A 19780-nucleotide genomic window follows, 5' to 3' on the forward strand; every position below is an offset into this window, starting at 1 on the left:
TAAATTGGACCTTATTAAACAATTTGTGAAGGCTCTTAATATTGAGTCTAAAGCTTTCAAATATTTGCAGACTTTTTTCCAAAGCTGTCAGAGGCGAAAATTCAAGCTGGAGTCTTTGTTGGCCCTCAAATAAAAAAAAGTATTAACTGCGATATTTTCCCGGACCTACTTAGCAATGAGGAGAAACTAGCGTGGAACAGTTTTAAGGCAGTAGTTCATGGCTTTCTTGGAAATCAAAGGGATGAAAATTATGATGAGCTGATAACTGGCATGATTATGAATTTTTCCGCCATCGGATGTAGAATGTCGCTAAAGATGCACATGTTACATTGACATATGGATAAATTCAAATATAATATGGGAGCTTATTCAGAAGAACACAGGGAGCGATTCCATCAAGATATAATGGAGTTTGAGAAACGCTACCAAGGCCAGTATACGGAAAGCATGATGGGGGACTATATTTGGACGTTAATAAGAGAAAATGTTAACGAATATGGCAGGAAAAGCAGGAAAAAGCATTTTTAAACATTTAAACTGTATTCTAAAACTAAATTTATAAGAATAAATCTTAAATTGATTTTTACTATACTAGAATAAATCAAATCTATGTCAAATTTTGATGAATTTTCATGTTTTCCGTTTTTCTCATTTTTTTCGAACAAAACCAAATCAAAAACTTTTTTATGTTCATATTCTTATTTCTGGGTGCAAAAGCAATACAAAAAATATACGCACGACCCATGTACAAAAATGTTGTTGACCAGTGCTATATGCGCAGCTATGGTAAATAAAAAAGTAATTTTTCAGTTATAGGAAACATAAGAAAACAATAATTATCACAAAAAATTATTTTTATAGACCTTGATTTTGAGAAAAATACCCAAACAACCCAGACCACTTTTTTTGAAAGAGCTGGTCAATTGATGGTTAAAAATCGGAAACGTGCATATTTATTGTTCGTAACATTATAAGTATGTTCGTGCAAAGTACGAAAATGTATAAAAGGTTTTTATCTGATCGTGGTGTGCTTCAAAAGCAGCCAATTTAAACAAGATTTGGTGAAAGCATTGTTCCTATGAAATTATATTTTTCTTTCCGAAGACGATATTTGCACGTGTATAAGTAGTATATATCAGCTTTCACATCATTTAACTTTCGTGATATATCTCTTTAAATGTATCCCTAATATATATATGAGCGCACACAGCTGGGTATTTTATGTTCGGTTTCGCCCGAACTTAGACTTCCTTGCTTGTTTTATACTGTCTTTATATATTCTGTAAATTTTGAAAAGTGGGTTTGGCACTTTTGTACTTTGAGCTGACGATGCGTCGAGACGCCTAGATACTTTTTGTTTTAAAATGTATACAATTTTGTATTTTTGATGGATGTATTGAATCACGTTATTTGTTTATATGTAAATAAATGACTTAAATTTAAATTGCGGGGACATAGTGCTGGGTATATGTATTTATACCGATTTACATTTACGGATGTCGGAAGAAGACTTTCGGTTCTCTTCATACCGTTGCATAAAATTAAAGGCATAAGCAGCGTAGAAATTAAAATTATTCCCATTCGGTTGTACCAGGTGGCTTGGATGTCAAATCATATAGAACTCTTGATATGCCATCTAATTTGGATATCTCGTGCACAACGTTGTTCAAAACCTTCAAAGAAACGAAAAATATTCTCATTAGGAATTGATACTTATTAATTTAAGAAATGTATGAAAATTTGTATTTCTGTGTTAAAATTTATTTATTTTTTATTTATTTAATAACTCTATAAGGACAGTAAAAAAAGAAGCTTTAAAGCGTACATTTATATAAAATTTAGTAACATGTTTGAAATTAACCTAAGATATAATAAAAACATGTTACGTATACATTTTAAGATAGCATTGCTTTGTTTTGGTAATTAAACCACTACCATCAGTATTAGCCAAAAACAGTTAAAGAAAATATAATGACAGCTACATTCCTAATAGATTTGAAACTACCATTTTGAAGCATTCAACCGGATTTGATGATTTTATTGGGATTGGTAATGAGTTCCAAACTCTTATAACACCAACAAAAATAATCTTAAAGCCACTAAAGGCCGCGGCACAATGACATTTTTCATATAATAGTTGCGTTTGTAAATATGAAGGAACTTCAGATTGTAATTGAAGTTTATTTCGCTTGCCCATTTACATACAAAATTTCGCGAGGCACTGTTATAAAAATACCTTTCCAACATATCTTGTGTCGCATTCATTTGTTATATTGCAGTTTTTAATTGCGAAAAATGTTAGAAAGGTTACCAACGAGTGGGAAAAATAATTTCGCTTGCAAAGTATGCCAGAACGCTTAGCCAAAGCAAATGTCAAATGCTTTGCTTGCAACACAATTTCGGAGTTGGCTACTTTTCCATGTCAGATAGCGCCAGTGTCGCTCAGTCTTAAAATCGGTGTGGGCTTTGCCATCGGATCCGGTCTTTTCTGGCTGTTATCTTAAACTTCTTCATCAGAGGAGATTTAGGCCGAAATTTTCTCCCAATTTGTACCAAGCTACATGCTTTTAAAAAATTGCTTCATGTTTTATGGCGGCTGCGAAGTCATATGGCCTTTTGTTGAGAAGTTTCTAAAGTATTTCGATGCTACTTTTCCCACTTGATTTCAGGACCTTTGGTTTGGCAGGCAGGTACACTACCTACCGTGGTATACGTCGGCCGCTTCTTAAATAATTTGACGTTGACTAGTTTTGTTTTGTCAATTTTTATCATTTAAATTACCATTACTTACGTATCTTTCTCACATTATTTGATTGATTAGTGATTAGTTGTTTATGGATTTTTTTTCGTTTGTTAATTGTTTCGCATAATCATCTAAAGCTTGCAAAAAAATATAAAAAAAAAAATAATATCGACCTATTCATAACGGATTCAGGGTTGTATTCGAGCGCAAGGCCAGAAAAATAGTTTTATGGTAACTATTGTTTTTTTTAATTTTTCTATAATTGAAAAATTGTATTTTGTTTTTGGGAATATAAGGTAGAACAATTTTCAGACAGCCTGCTAAGCTTCGCTTAGGCACGCTGCGCTAACCATTTAGCTATACAGCGGAAATGTTAGTTTTATTGACAGAAATATCTAAGAAATAGTACAAGATAAACCCAGAACTTGAATTTTTGCATTTTCAGCAAATGTTTTCTTTACTATTTCGCGTGTCACTATGTACAGGAGAGTATTAACTGAGAGGTTAAAAATAATAATAAAATAAACTCGCGAATATAATAAATCCATTGAAATTTGGCTAAGACATTCCCATTTGACCATTTATAGTCGACAAATATATATGTATGTATATGTATTTTATAAGACAAGATTCAAAAGATAAATGCAGGGTAGTTTGTACTGCTTTCTTTTGTCTTGGTACGAAATTGTTGAATACACCAATAAAACTTAAATTAATCTTTAAAATTCGAATCTTGTTGGAATCAGAACTGATTTTAGATTTACCTCAACAATTCCTTTGTATATATAAGTAAACAAAAAAAAAAAATTAAGAAAACCGTCATACAAAAGTAAAAAGAGATACAGCAATTAACATTTTCGCTACATTTTATAAGATTTTTCTAACATCTCCAATAATCGATAAACAGTTTATACACTACTGAAAGCTCAAAAATGCCCTCTTAAGAAATTAAGTTATAAGCCGATATATGGATTAAGCAATGAAAAAGGGGTAACGGACGCGACAAATCTTCGACACAAATAAAATCCATGTTCCCCAAATTTTCTGGAAAAAAATTATTTTATTTTTATAAAGAAGTACACATAACTATTTAATGTTTGAAAGCTTTCTTCCTACCAACCACGAGTGGATAACAACTTGGGTAATAATATACTGACGCTGCCCAAAAAATTGGATAATAAGTTGGATAATTTTGTTCGGCGAGGCGCCGATATTATCCATGGTGAAATGGGATATTTCGTGTACGTGTGAACGTCAATGTGCAGTGTTGCCAGACGGTCCTTTAAAACACCCAAAAACCGTTTTCCTAATACCCAAAAATTCCACATGCTCCAAAAATTTTTATTTCCAAAAAATTCCCAACAAGATGTTCCATAATTTTTATTAATTTTTTTTAAATTTGCAAATTTCATATAAATTATATAATTATATAATTTATATATTTATTTACTAAAAAAAAATTTTAATAAAATAACAGAATAAAATAAAATAAAATTAACAACGATAAAAAATAGCATAAAATAAATTGAATTAAATGAAGTAAAATGATGCAAAACAAATTAAAATAAAAAATAAAAGAAAATTTAAAGTAAATAAAAAAATCAAAAAAATAAAATGAAATAAATAAAATAAAGTAAAAACAAAAATGGAATGAAACTAAAGGAAAAAGAAATGGAATAAAATTAAATAAAGTGATTTGGCAGAAAAAAATGGAGTGGAACGAATTAAAAGAAACATTAATTCAATGAAATGAAATGAATTGAAGTGAGATGGATCAAAATAAAATGAAACGGAAAGAAGTGAAATGAAACAGAAAAAAATTAACTGAAACGAAAGAATATGAAACTATATGAAATTAAACGGAATGAATGATATGGAAAAGAAACAAAAATGAAACTATATGAAATGAAACGGAATGATATAAAATGAAATGTGAAAAAAATATATCATGGAGATGAAAAGAAATAAAACGAAATGGTATTAAATTATATGAAATGCAACTAAATAAAATAGAATATTATGGAGTGAAACGAAATGAAATGAAAGAATTGAGTTTAAATTAAATAATATAAAATGAAATGGAATTAAATGAAATCAAACGAAATGAAAAGGAATGAAAGGAAACAAAATGAAATAAAGTTCAATTAAATGGAATGCAATGAAATAAAATAGAACAAAATCAAGTAAAATGCTTTATTGTAAATAAAAGAGGATAAAATAAAATTATATGGAATGAAATTAAGGGAAGTGAAATGGAGCAACGCGAAACGATACGGGAATGACATGAAACGAAAGAAAATTAACTGAGACAAAATTAAACAAAATGAAGCGAACGAAATGAAATAAAACTAGATGAACAAAAAATTTAACGAAATGAGATGCAACAAAATCAAATTAAATAAAGTAATATAAGGAGTAATGAAAGAAAATTAAACAAGATTCAATGAAATTAAAAGTATAGAAGTTAAATGAAATTGAATAAAATGAGACGAAATAGAATAAAATAAAATAAAATAAAATAAAGCAAAACAAAGTGAAATAAAATAAAATAAAGCAAAACAATTAAAATCAAATAAAATAAAAATAGATTAAAATAAAATAAAAATAGAGTAAAACAAAATAAAGTTTTATAAAATAAAAATAAAATATTATAAAATAAAATGAAATGGAGGGGTATGAAATTAAAATGAAATGAAAAAAGTGAAAAAAGAAATAAAATGAAATGAAACGTAATGGAATGAATAAATTTGGAATGGAAAGCAATGAAACGATATGTAATACAAAGAAATGAATAAAAATAAAATAAAATGGAATGAAACGAAATTATATAATACAAAACGAAATCAAGTGGAATGACATTAAATGAAACGGATATAAGGTAATATGAAACAAAATGAAATTAAATAAAATAAAGTAGAGTAAAATAAAAAAAATAAAACCAAATGAAATAAAATTAAAAAAATATAAATAGAATAAAATTAAACGAAATTTGAAATAAACACAATTAAATAAAATGGAACGAAACGAAATGAAATTGAGTGAAAGGAAATGAAATTGAGTGAAAAGAAATGAAATAAAACGAAATATATTGAAAAGAATTTAAACTTAATGAAATATAATAAAATAAGATTAGCTGAAATGGAATGAAATTGAGTGAAAGGAATTGAAATCAAATGAAATGTATTGAAACGAATTTACACGAAATGAAATAATATGAAACTAAATAGAGCGGAACGAAACGAAATTGAGTGAAGTGAAATAAAATAAAATGAAATGATATGGCATGGCTATGCCGTCTGGGCCTACTGCTTTAGATGGTTTAGCATGAAGGACGGTATCTTCAACCTCTTTGGCGGTGATGGTAATTGGGGACGCGCTGTATTTACGCTTGTGTGCGCTTCTGTTGGCCCGCCGTGTGAATTTGTCAACCGTAACATCTGTTCTAACTCGAAACAGTGTAAAAGACGCTCTACCTGTCTGTTTGCTATTTTCGCCAAATGGCGCTTCTACATCTACGACCCAAGATCCAATATACAAGCAAAATTTTCCATTCTTTAAGCGCTTTACAAGGCAACGGCCTTCAGGCATCTGTGACCAGTGTGTTCTTTCCACTTTTAAAGATCCTCGCCAATTTGCTTCTTTCTCTGCGATTGCTGTACAAAGTTTCTAATTAAATAACACGGCTTCAATAGCCAGGAGGAAACCCAAGCAGCCAACTCATTCTGCTGATACCTCGTCCTTATGCAATCATGCTCATGCGCATGTGTTTGACACAACCTTCAGATACCCATCTAGAAAAAAAATTGTGTTTAGTTATCTAAAAACTAATAAATAAATGTTGCAAAAGTACTTACCTATATTTACAGTCAAAAAGTGATTTTTTTTTTTAAGAAAAAGGCAGAAATATTTCTATTTCTGCGAAATTGCGTACATATCATTTTTATATGATTTTTTTATAATTTAATCCACATACTTTTAGGCGCGTATGAATTTTGGAAAATACCCCAAAAAAGTGCGGTGGTGTTAGCATTTTTCAGAAAAATATGAGATTGTGTTGGAATTCGAGGTGAAAATGGCAAAAAGCAGTGTTGGTTGGCAGGGTTAATTTCAAGTCCACATTTGCTTATTCGAAAATTTTTTTGAAGTTTTTTGATAACGAACGCGACGCAGAGATAAGGGTAGGATCAATTTATAAAAACTCAGTTTTCCAAAGTTTTGCAAAACTGATGAAGCCTTTCTTTGAAATCATGTTTCTCTGTCCAGGATGAGGGGAAAGAGTAAACTACTCCATTTGCACATAATACACATAGTTGACATTTAATCATAAGTGATAGGGATAAAATTGGACTACTTTCGATTTTCGGTTCATGGTGGTCCTCCTTTGGCATGAGCCCATATGCATAAATATATGCATTCAAGGTCTTTATACTTAAGCCCTAAAATAAGCTTTTATATTCCCTATGAAGTTACCGAGTTGGCAAAACGAGCAGCGAATGTTATTGTCACCCTCACCTATCCGTGGAGAATCCTATTCCATTAACAGCTCTGGCGACCCCGAACTCCTAATGGATCTAGAGGGTGGGAGGGCGCGATGGCCTAGAAGGTCGCATGTGGTCATAAAAACCCGTTTCCGAGATGGTAGGGGCTTGGTACCGGAACGTACCGGATCTGCAGCCGGCGAAGGACCATCAACTCGATAACACTCCCCAAGGCCTTCGGGGAGTGTCCTTATTGCTACAACAGCAACAACAACAATGTTATTGACAAGTACTAATGCCATGTTTATGTTCATGGACTTTTTTAATACTGACAAATAAAATGTTAAAATACGTATATATTGTCGATGCGGTTAAAAGCTGCTAACTCCGTTTAAACGGTTAACCGACAACTAACAAGTCAACCTAATATAAACGCACACAAGTCATTTTCTGTCAAAAATGTCTCATGCACATACAACTTGTATGAGAGCAACCCAAATTGAATTTGCTGCGTGAAAACCTAACTCGATTTCCAATTTTTGTTCTGCATGACATTTAGATTTGACGTTTGCACACATGCTTTACATTGTCGCAGCGCATGCTTATTTGGGTAAAAAACGCCGGTACGAAAATTTCGTACATTGTAATAAACAAACATGTATGTGACGGCATAACGCTATGCAGCTGCGAATTATAATCCTGAAATCTCCGGTTCGATGCCCGGTCAAGATGGAAAGGAATTTTCTAATTGCTAATTCGTAAATACTACGAAATTATTCGTAAATAGTACGAAGGCAAATTTTATTTTCAGTATACAAAACTCTTTTGTAAATACTACGAAAATTTTCGTAAATATACTAAAGACCTGATGTCTCATTCTTTCGTAATACAATGTACGAAATTTTATTTTTAGTGTAGGCTAAATTAATTTAGATAAATACTTTAATCGGATTGAATATTTGTAGTTTCCGTGAGCTGATTACATTAATTTTCTACAGTGAATTTACGAAGATCATCGAATGTGTAAGTTAACACAGCGGTATGTATGCCTGTATCGAGTTCAATTAATAAACAAGCATATGTATATGAACATTCATTAAAACAAGCGAGCGCAGCGATGGCTGACCGCATTGGTAATCAATCAGGCATGCTTAACCAACGAAACGATATCATTTCGTTACGATAATCAACGTTAATAAACGAAACAAAGTCATTTCGTTTCGTTTATTAACGTTGATTATCGTAACGAAATGATATCGTTTCGTTGGTTAAGCATGTCTGTAATCAATCATCATACAATGCTTCTGTGATTCACAAACACTTTGCTTAAATACTTTTTCTTCGTGCCGACGCTTCGTGGTAACCGAAGCCGAAGCGATTGCACGATGTAGCTGAACAAGTCGTCACTAAAAACGTACTTAAGCAGGGCAGTTTTTAATTAGATTTAAGAAGTATTGAATTAAGTGAACAAGTGAGAAATAAAAGTTTTACATAGTTTCCAAATATACCAAAGAGATCAAAAAAATTGGTATTGAAGAGATCAAAAAATATCACATTTTTTGATAGCTCGTATACCATCGTCGACTTGGCGACATCTTATAAATTCATCATCACACGTTCCTGTTTAATTATCACGTCGTTCCTGTTTAATTATGCCTCCAAAGCGACGAGCAATTGGCCGATCTACACCTCAAGCACGAAACAGAAGAGCATTACGAGCCTCAGAATCAGTCGAGCATCAAGGCGGGAAAATCTTTGAGTACACGCCGCTGGGATCCGTTCGTCTGGATTGCACTGCTCGATCAAGACGAACGCTGTCCACTGATTTGAATCGTAGTGCATTCCATTATGACAGTAATAATGATTACAGTCTTCATCCAAATGTCGTCATTGGAAAAAAGGATAAAATTTGCATGTATTGTAGTGCACTCAAATTTAAAAATGAAACGCCTGGAATGTCTGCGCCAATGGAAAAGTTAAGCTACCAAAATTACATTCACCACCCGAACCATTGTCAACGTTTCTGTCTGGTGTTACACCTGTATCGAAGCATTTCTTGGAAAACATCCGCAAGTACAATTCATGTTTCCAAATGACATCATTCGGTGCAACGAACATCGTGCGCGAAAGTTACATGCCAACATTCAAAGTCCAAGTGCAAATTTATCATCATGCCGGATCGCTTCTACCATTGCCGGACACCGATCACAGGTTTTTTCAAATTTATTTTATGGCAAATAATGATGAACAAATTGAACAACGATGTCATTACAATGCGGGCACTAGACGAGAAATTGTGGCTGCGTTACAAGGCTTTTTCGATCAACACAATTAATTAATTCGGTTGTTTAAAACCGCCATTCAACGAATGCCAGCCGATGACTACAGAGTTGTGATTCGAGCAGACAAAAGACCCGTTGGCCAACACGGGAGACAATTCAATGCACCAACAATCGATTAAGTGGCGATCGTAATAGTTGACGAACATATTGAATCGCGGGACATAATTTTCCATCGCAGAAGTGGTGACATTCAGCGAGTCTCCGAAACTCATCGTTCATACGACGGATTGCAGTATCCGATTCTGTTTTGGCGAGGAGATGAGAATGAGAAATCGACGAACAGATGAGGAAACTAATAAGAAAGTCAGTGCCATGAATTATTATTCGTATCGATTGATGATTCATCAAAACGCTGAAAACCACATTCTGAAATGTAGACAATTGTTCCATCAATATATCGTCGACATGTACGCGAAGATTGAAACCGAACGGCTCCTATATAATCGACTGAGTTGCGTTCTGAAGAGTACATCCATTTACGTGACGCAATCGTTAATGATGGCAACGTCAATGCAAACGAATTGGGAATAATGGTCATATTACCGTCTACATTCACGTGTAGTCCACGGCACATGAATGAACACGCACAAGATGCGATGACATACGTTCGCGCATATGGTTGTTCAGATTTGTTCGTCGCCTTTACATGCAATCCAACATGGGATGAAATTAAAGAACTTCTATTTGTTAGGCAATCATCTTCGGACCGCCATGACATTACCGCACGCGCATTTGAACAAAAATTAAAATATTTCATGGATTTTATTATCAAGCATAATGTTTTTGGAGAGACACGATGCTGGATGTAATCCATTGAATGGCAGAAAAGAGGATTACCACATGCACATATTTTGGTTTGGTTGATCAACAAAATTATGCCAGATCAAATTGATCAAATCATCTCAGCAGAAATACGAGATAAACACATTGATCCAGGCTTATTCGACGTCGTCACCAAAACTATGATCCATGGCCCATGTGGCGCATTTAACAACAATTCACCATGCATATCTGATGGGAAATGTACGAAACAATACCCAAGGAAATTGGTTCCTGATACCATCACTGGCAATGACGGATATCCACTGTATCGTCGACGATCAGTTGAGGAAGGTGGCAGATCTGCCGTTGTGAAAGTACGAAACATTGATGCTGAAGTAGATAATCGTTGGATTGTGCCATATTCACAATTGCTTTCAAAGACCTTCAAAGCACACATTAATGTTGAGTATTGCAATTCAGGGAATTCGATCAAATACATTTGCAAATATGTCAACAAAGAAGCGACATGGCAGTCTTCGGAGTAGGGAATGTAGCTGCACTGCTCGATGAAATCAACCAATACCAACTTGGACGCTACATAAGCAGCAATGAAGCAGTATGGCGCATCTTATCATTTCCAATCCATGAACGATATCCAACAGTAGTACACTTGGCGGGCATCTCGAGAATGGACAGCGCGTGTACTTTACAGCAGATAATGTACGAGCAAGAGCATTGGTTCCACCGGCAACAACTTTAACTGCGTTTTACTCATTGTGCCAGGATGATCTTTTTGCTAAGACTTTGCTTTATTCTGAGGTACCGAAATTCAACACGTGGAATGCATCGGCTAAAAGATTTCAACGTCGCAAACAAGGTAAAGTAGTTGAAGGACATCCCAATTTATATTCCAGTGATGCCTTGGGTCTTCTGTACACTGTTCATCCGAACAATACAGAATGTTTCTATCTAAGATTGCTGTTGGTGAAATTTGAAGCTTCTAGCTGTTAAAATGGGGCCGAAATCGCAAAAAAAAAATATATATATACTATATATTAGGCCGGGTCGATTTGTGGGGAGGCAAAAAATCACCCATTGCTCTTTGAAAATCATATTCTAGGGATCAAACTAAGAAACTTTGCCGAAGGAACCATACCTCTAAAACGAATTCTGATGCCCCCCCCCCGCCCCCCTTTGGGTCGTAGGGGCAAACTTTGAAAAATCCCACTTTGAAATGCCTATGTTTTTTTCTTTTTGGATTTTATTTTTCTCTTTAGAAATTTATTTAGCCAGAACATATGTAAATGAAAAAATGAATTTAACTTAGTAATAGAAAAGAAATTAAAAAAAAAAAATTATTAGAAATTAGCGTTTTTACAACCCCTTTTTAAAACCAAGGCATGTCGTGTAAACATTGTGGGTTTTTATTCAACCGTTTTAAAAAATGAAGGTATCACTGTGACACAATTGCAGATCGTAAAATTGCTTCTGTTGTTTCCACCACAAGACACTGCAAGTAGAATTGAAATTGCCCCTATCCAAAAGTTCGACCCAAAGGGGGGGGGGGGGGGGGGGGGGGAGGGCATCAGAATTCGTTTTAGAGGTATGGTTCCTTCGGCAAAGTTTCTTATTTTGATCCCTACAATACGATTTTCACAGAGCAATGAGCGATTTTTACATCGACCCGCCCTCTATATATATATACTATATATATCATCATATATATATTATATATATCACCGATCTCTATGATTTTTTGACACAACAATATATACTATATACGTAAGCAATCGGTGAAATTTGAACATATCTAAACGATTTTTAAGATAAATATAAAATAAAAAATAGGTAGGTACTTTGTGTGAGAATGCAAAGCTTCACGTTTTTTGTAGTCTGCATGTAAAAACTATGACTAAGAATCACGTATTTCAAAAATATATGACGTAAACGTAACTATTTGATGTAATTTGATTGAAGCTTCTAGCCGTAAAAAAGGGGCAAAAATGACAGTTTATATGCAGTATATAATATATATACCACCGATCTCTATGATTTTTTCAGACAACAATATATGCTATATACGTAAGCATTTGGTGAAATTTGAAGCTTCTAGCTGTTAAAACGGGGCAGAAATTGCGCAAAGTTTCTTATCTGAACAATCGGTTGTATGAGATATATACTATGTATACCACCGATCTCAATGATTTTTTCAGACATCAATATATGCTATACACGTAAGCATTTGGCGAAATTTGAAGCTTATAGCTGTTAAAATGGGGCCAAAATCGCAAAAATATATATATATATACTATATATACCATCATATATATATTATATATATCACCGATCTCTATGATTTTTTGACACAACAATATATACTATATACGTAAGCATTCGGTGAAATTGAAAGATTCTAGCTGTTAAAATGGGGATAAAATTGCGAATATATATATATACTATATATATATACTATATATACCACCATATATATACTATATATACCACCATGTATATACTATATATACCACCGATCTTTATGATTTTTTCAGACAACAATGTATGCTATATACGTAAGCATTTGAAGCCTCTAGCTCTTAAAATATGCAGTAATTACGAAAGGTTTCTTATCTGTACAAACGGTTGTGGCGGATATATACTATACGACCGATCTCTTTTTTCAGGCAAAAATATGTGCAATATACGAAATTATATGGTGAAGTTTGAAGCTTCAATCTGCTAAATTGAGTAAGATATGACAAAAATTCTCTTTTTCTGAAAAATCGGTTGTATGGAGGATGTATGCTGTAGTGGTCCGATCCGGCCGGTTCCGAAAAATGTCTAATCGGACACCCAAATACACCCGCTCACCAAATTTTATCAAGATATCTCAAAAATTTGCATACAAACAGACAGACGGACAGACGGACATGGCTAAATCAACTCAGCTCTTCATCCTGATTATTTCGGTATACTTAATGGTGGTTCTATCTATTTTCCTTTAAGGATTTACAATTTTGGGTTTCGAGACGAAATTAATATACCATTTCATTTTCATGAAAGGTATAAAAAATGGACGTGGCACCGCCCCGTTTTTGTCTAAGCAATTTTCAATGTTTCGGCAGCCATAACTCGGAAGAAAAATTTACACATCGTAACAAAAATGGGCAAACATATTTTCCTTATAGCAGGAAATATTTCTAAGTGAAAAATAGTTTTGTACCAATCGTATTTTGTGCCATTATAATAAGAAATGGGAAAAAATTCAAATCTTGAAAAGTGGGCGTGGCACTGCCCCTTTCTTACAATGCATTTCTCAACGTTTCTGGAGCCAGACCTGGACGAAAAATTTTTTGAACATGTATGCCTTTTAACAGGAAATATTTTCAGTAAAAATGGACTAAATCGGTTAAATCGCCTTCTTGTATATAAAAGATTTTGTAAAAGTGCGTAGATGCAGGAAATAAGCTATTTCTAGTAAAAGTTGGAAAATTCCGTTAATAACCCTGCCCTTTTTGTACTTTTTTTGCATATACTTACTTGTAAACAGTACGGTAATCCCCATATCTGAAGGAAAACTGCATTATTACCCGCTCAAGGTCATTGATGTTAGCATCTGTATAATTTTTGTTTCTTTTAAACGAAAGTTAATTCAGAATAGGACCATATGTATTTGTATTAATGCGCAGCCTGGTAATACTAAGAACACAAAACAAACAACAAGAACATTTTAAGTGTACAGATGGGTATGTAATGTTCGGTTTCACCCGAACTTAGACTTCCGAACTTGTTTTTGTATATGCTCACTGGCAAACAGTACGGAAATCCCCATATCTGAAGGAAAACTGCATTATTACCCACTTAAGGTCATTGGTGTTAGCCTCTGTATCCTTTTTGCTTCTTTTAAACGAAAATTAGTTCAGAATAGAACCATATGTATATGTATTATTTCGCAGCCTTGTAACACTATTAAGCACACAAAACAAACAACAACAGCATTTCAAGTGTACAGCTGGGTATGTAATGTTCGGTTTCACCCGAACTTGGACTTCGTTCCTTATTAGAGCTATTTTTCTTCAATCGGTAGAAGTTTTTTTCTGAGTGTTGAGAATGATTAAGAGATTAAGCATTTAGTTTGTAGATAAAATATGCCACAGTTGTCTTTTTGGAATAAGAAACAACGCAGCATTTGTTTGCATTTAAAAACAAATTATTGTCTGCATCCGGCAAAAGAGTCTCGATCAGATTGCAAGTGAGTGCAGGTTTTTAAATGTTCGGTTTCACCCGAACTTAGACTTCCTTACTTGTTTTGTATATACCTACTTGTAAACAGTACGGAAATCCCCATATCTGAAGGAAAACTGCATTATTACCAGCCCAAGGTCATTTGTGTTAGCCTCTGTATCCTTTTTGCTTCTTTTAAACGAAAATTAGTTCAGAATAGAACCATATGTATATGTATTATTGCGCAGCCTTGTAACACTATTAAGCACACAAAACAAACAACAACAGCATTTCAAGTGTACAGATGGGTATGTAATGTTCGGTCTCACCCGAACTTAGAATTTCTTAGTTTTTTTGTATATACCTACTTGTAAACAGTACGGAAATCCCCATATTTGAAGGAAAACTGCATTATTACCAGCTCAAGGTCATGTGTTAGCCTCTGTATCATTTTTGCTTCTTTTAAACGAAAATTAGTTCAGAATAGAAAAATATGTATATGTATTATTGCGCAGCCTTGTAACACTATTAAGCACACAAAACAAACAACAACAGCATTTCAAGTGTACAGCTGGGTATGTAATGTTCGGTTTCAGCCGAACTTGGACTTCGTTCCTTATTAGAGCTATTTTTCTTCAATCGGTAGAAGTTTTGTTCTGAGTGTTGAGAATGATTAAGAGATTAAGCATTTAGTTTGTAGATAAAATATGCCACAGTTGTCTTTTTGGAATAAGAAACAACGCAGCATTTGTTTGCATTTAAAAACAAATTATTGTCTGCATCCGGCAAAAGAGTCTCGATCAGATTGCAAGTGAGTGCAGTCAGAGCTATTACGGACAGTTAGAAATTGTTCGACAACGTCTGCAAGCATCAAACATTTTGCGAATTTGAATTGCTGGGGCAAATCATTTATAAAAATTTGGAATAATAAAGGGCCACAGTGGGTACACTGTGGAATACCTGACCAGGCGTCAATGAGCAGAGATGACTTGTCGGCTCTAATTGCCGCATAGAGCTCGTGAGGAATTTAAAAAAGTTTCCATTGATTCCATACTTGGCTAACATGCGTATAGGAATAGTATTGAAGTCAGTATATATGACGTCGAGTTGCTCAAAGTTCTCTAAAGCACGGGCAATTTGATTAGTAACTAAAGCTAAATTTGTGGAAGTGGACCTACCAGGGAAAAATTCATGCTGGCACTCCACTATATCATTGCCTAGATAATAGAACAATTTACGTTGAAGTACATGGTCGAATATTCCAGAGTACTCTGTTTAACAATCGGTCTGTAGTTGCAAATTTCATTGCGGTTGCCAGACTTAAATATAAGATTTAAGGAGCATTATTTCCACGAGTCAAAAAAAATTCCGCGGTTCAAGCAATTTTGAAAGAGAATAGCTAAGGGTTCTCAATGGAGTTTGCGCATATTTTGAAAAATATCGGAGAAAACCCCTCAGTATCTGATTTTGCACTACTTCTCAATTTGCAGATTGACAGATGTTGCGTACAATAAGCAAAACAAATGTGTGTTGGGTTATGAAATTATAATGTATACGACCTTAGATGCAGGAACTTCTTATTGTACGCAACTTTATGCATTTGTAACGAAAGCGGGTGAAAATGAAGTAAAACACACTAGTTTTGTATAAACTTTTAATTAATTACTTCAGCGGGTTGCACTACGTAAATTACATTCGGTGAAAAGCAAAGCAAGAAGAGATCTCAAAAAATGACATTTCATATTCATGTCTTTTCTTTCGTTACATTCCTTCGCATTGGAATAACAGGGTTGCCAGATGGGCACGAACATACCGGCCGCGTTGAAATACAGATAAGAGTTGAAATTAAATTCATGTTTTCAAATTGAATTCACATTTCAATTACTAAAAATATCTTAGATAGTTAAATATTTACATTTCAAATGCGTATGTATTAAGAGATCAACATTACAGTACAGACTCATCTTGTGTTGGCAGCAACGTTAGTTTCGCTATAGGCCGAACCAATTCACCATCGGCAGTTTTCAGTCTTACTGTACGTACTAATCCGTCTGTGCCAGGATGACACTGAATGACACGTCCAAGTCGCCATTTAGTAGGTGGGCTAGTTGGATCGTGAATGATGACGACGTCCTCTTCCTTAAGTTTTGCGGAGGAACGAAACCATTTAGTCCTTTGTTGTAGGTTGACGAGATATTCGTTTTGCCAACGGGACTAAAAATGTTGTCGCATTGCGCTAATAGCTTGCGATCTTTGACGCAACCTTCCTGAGAAATTTTCGGTATCAGGTTCAGGTAGCGCCTTGATTGGCTCACCAATCAAGCAATGACCAGGGGTGACAACTTCCAGGTCATCAGCATTAGCAGAGTGCCAAAAGAGCGGTCGAGCGGACGCGAGCTTCAACTTCCGTCAACAGCGTAGAAAATTCTTCGTATGTTAATAATGAATTACCCAGAGCTCGTTTCAAGTGATATTTAACTCGCTTCACCCCTGTCTCCCAATAGCCACCAATATGTGGCGCGCTCGGCGGGTTAAAGTGCCATGTCAATTGCATATTTGCCAGATACGAGGTAACTTTTTCATCTCTCAAGCAGCGGTGGTAGGCGGCGTATAACTCTTTCTCAGCACGTACGAAATTGGTGCCGTTATCTGAATAGAGATGCTGGCAATAACCCCTTCTATTTATAAATCTCGAAAGAGCGGCAATAAACGCTGGTGAGGAGAGATCTCCGACGAGTTCGAGATGCATTGCCCCAGTACTCATGCATATGTTACTGCATATGTATACCTTGCATGATTTAGCTCCTCTGCCTTGAGAGAACTTGATAAAATAGGGTCCTGCAAAGTCGACAGCGCTGTGCAAAAAACATCGATAATTTGCTAGGCGGCTGCTTGGCAGATCCGACATCGCTTGACCTAGCGGTTGACGGTTTATACGTTTACATTTTACGCAGTTGTGGTAGACTGCGTGAACGAGATTCCGAGAACTCATAACCCAAAAACGACGTTGAAGAACGGTTTGCATAATTTGCGGGCCGGCGTGAAGCGTGTTGCGATAAATGTCGAGAACTATAAGCTTAGCCAGGACTGAGTTTTTCGGTAGGATTATAGGGTGTTTGACGTCTGCAGAGACCGAAGCACGTTTTATCCTCCTGCCAACACGGAGAATGCCCTCAGGATCCAAAAACGGTTGAAGCCGGATTAGAGTACTTCGCAATGGTATAGGTTTTTTTGACCTGCAAGAAACAATCTCTTTCGGAAAAGCGTTAGTTTGGATATACTTTACCAGAGTATTTTCGGCGTGATGAATTTCACCGCAGGTGAGAGCGCCAGTAGTGCGTTGACTGCTGATTGTTTGTAGATTTTTGATGAAGCGTATAACGTAGGCCATAACCCTCTTTAGTTTAGTGTACGAATTATATCTTGTTAATAGGTCCCACTCTTCCGTTGCTTGAGTGAGATGCGATTCGGGCTTGGTATTTCGTAACTCGGAACTAGCAGTTGAATCGAGTTTCATCAGTTGTTCCAAATCTTCGTTCGTCTGATGTTGCCACTGATTTTCATCTTCGGATAACCAACTTGGGCCTTGTCACCAAAGACAATGCGCGAGTAGATACGAAGGAGTTAATCCTCTAGATGCGCAGTCCGCTGGATTATCCTCTGAACGGACGTGTCGCCAATACTGAGGAGCCAAAACTTCCTGCACAGCAGCTACGTGGTTCGCTACGAATACTGACCATCGACTTGGATGACTTTTTAACCAAGCTAGGGTTATAGTCGAGTCAGTCCACGCATATAACTTTTTCATATTACCACCGAAGCTTAGCTGGAACTGCTTGACAAGTTTAGCGCCTAGATGCGCTGCGCACAATTCTAAGCGTGGAAGGGTCGTACTTTTTAAAGGCGCGACTTTTGCGCGTGCGGCGACTAAAACTACTTTAAATTTTCCATCAAGTATTTGCATGCGACAGTAAAGTGCGGCAGCGTAGGCGCGTTGCGATGCGTCCGTGAAGACGATTTAATTTGAGTGCAGTGAGTTCAGGCAACTGCTGACGGTAAGCAAGCCATTCCTTCGCGACATTGACAGGCACTGGTTCGTCCCAATCAACATCAGCTTGCCAAAATCGCTGCAGTCAAATTTTCGATAAAATTGTACAAGGTGCTATTAATCCGAGTGGATCGAAGATTTTACTTGAATCCGACAAAAAAGCTCTTTTTGTAAGAACTGCAGGCAGTGGTGTTAAGTTCACTGCTATCGATAAATAATCGTCGCTCGTTTTCCAAATAGTACCCAATGTACGTACTTCATCGCCGTCAGCCAACAAGTGCGAAATTTGCTTCGATGCGTGCGGTATATTTTCCTTAAGCTCATTGCAATTTGTAGCCTATCATCAAGACGTCGTTTAGCGAGAAACCGGTCGATGTTTTCAACGAAGCGTTAAAAACCACTCTAAGTTTAGTGGTGGAACTAGTGTCTTTCACCACAGCATGGTGCGGCATGTAGTAGCTTATATGCGGTCGCGCGTCACCCACGAGCTCCATGTGACCCATACTTAAGAGCTCCCGAATAAACTCGGAGTATTGTCGACGTAGCTCGTCATCCGTAGCGAAACGTTTTTCCATTCGTAGCAAACTTCGTATAGATATGTTTCTCGACTCACCTAAAGGTACAGACTCCTTAAAAGGCAGGCGAACTATATAGCGCCCGTCTTTGACGCGGCGGCAATGCTGGCGAAAGTGCTTTTCGCAAGCCTCTTCTTCAACAGTTAAAAATTGCTTAGGTGGAAACTCCTCGAGTTCCCAGAACTTACTCACCATTCTAATGAGTGGTACATCACAATGAAGTGAGAGAAGCCCAGTATTGGGACTGGATGAACGCATGGCTTTTCCGAAAATTACCCAACCGAAAACTGTGTTTTGTGCCCTAGGTGTATTAGGCGGCCCCTTACAGAGTGCAGAAAGCAAAAATTTGTCCATCTTCGATAATATAAGCGAATTGATTGTAAAATTCGTAGCAAGAGATCGAGGTGTGAATGAGAGCATGGTCTCTCCTTTAACTTGACCTCCATCTAACGAACCAATCCCAGTGACATGAGCTACCGAAGGTTTTCTAGGTAAACGAAGGCGTTGGATGCAGGCCTCTTTCACGAAGGATGCATGTGAGCCGTTGTCAAACAATACTCGTGCGGGTTGCCATCGACCTGCATGGTCTTGCAGGTAGACTTCCGCAGTTG

General features: G+C 35.7%; 1 protein-coding gene across 3 annotated transcripts in view; it reads right to left on the reverse strand.

The window, feature by feature from the left end:
• Positions 1-923: 923 nt before the first annotated feature.
• bur (GMP synthase burgundy) overlaps positions 924-19780 on the reverse strand; it is a 707220-nt gene continuing 688363 nt past the window's right edge. For all 3 annotated transcript variants that reach the window (XM_067766342.1, XM_067766343.1, XM_067766341.1), the window contains one exon: positions 924-1673. In XM_067766342.1, the coding sequence (XP_067622443.1) occupies positions 1572-1673 (102 nt within the window). In that variant the 3' untranslated portion in view covers positions 924-1571. The remainder of the gene's footprint in view (positions 1674-19780) is intronic.

This window comes from Eurosta solidaginis, chromosome 2 (genome assembly GCF_040869045.1).
Source record: "Eurosta solidaginis isolate ZX-2024a chromosome 2, ASM4086904v1, whole genome shotgun sequence".
Classification (NCBI taxonomy): domain Eukaryota; kingdom Metazoa; phylum Arthropoda; class Insecta; order Diptera; family Tephritidae; genus Eurosta; species Eurosta solidaginis.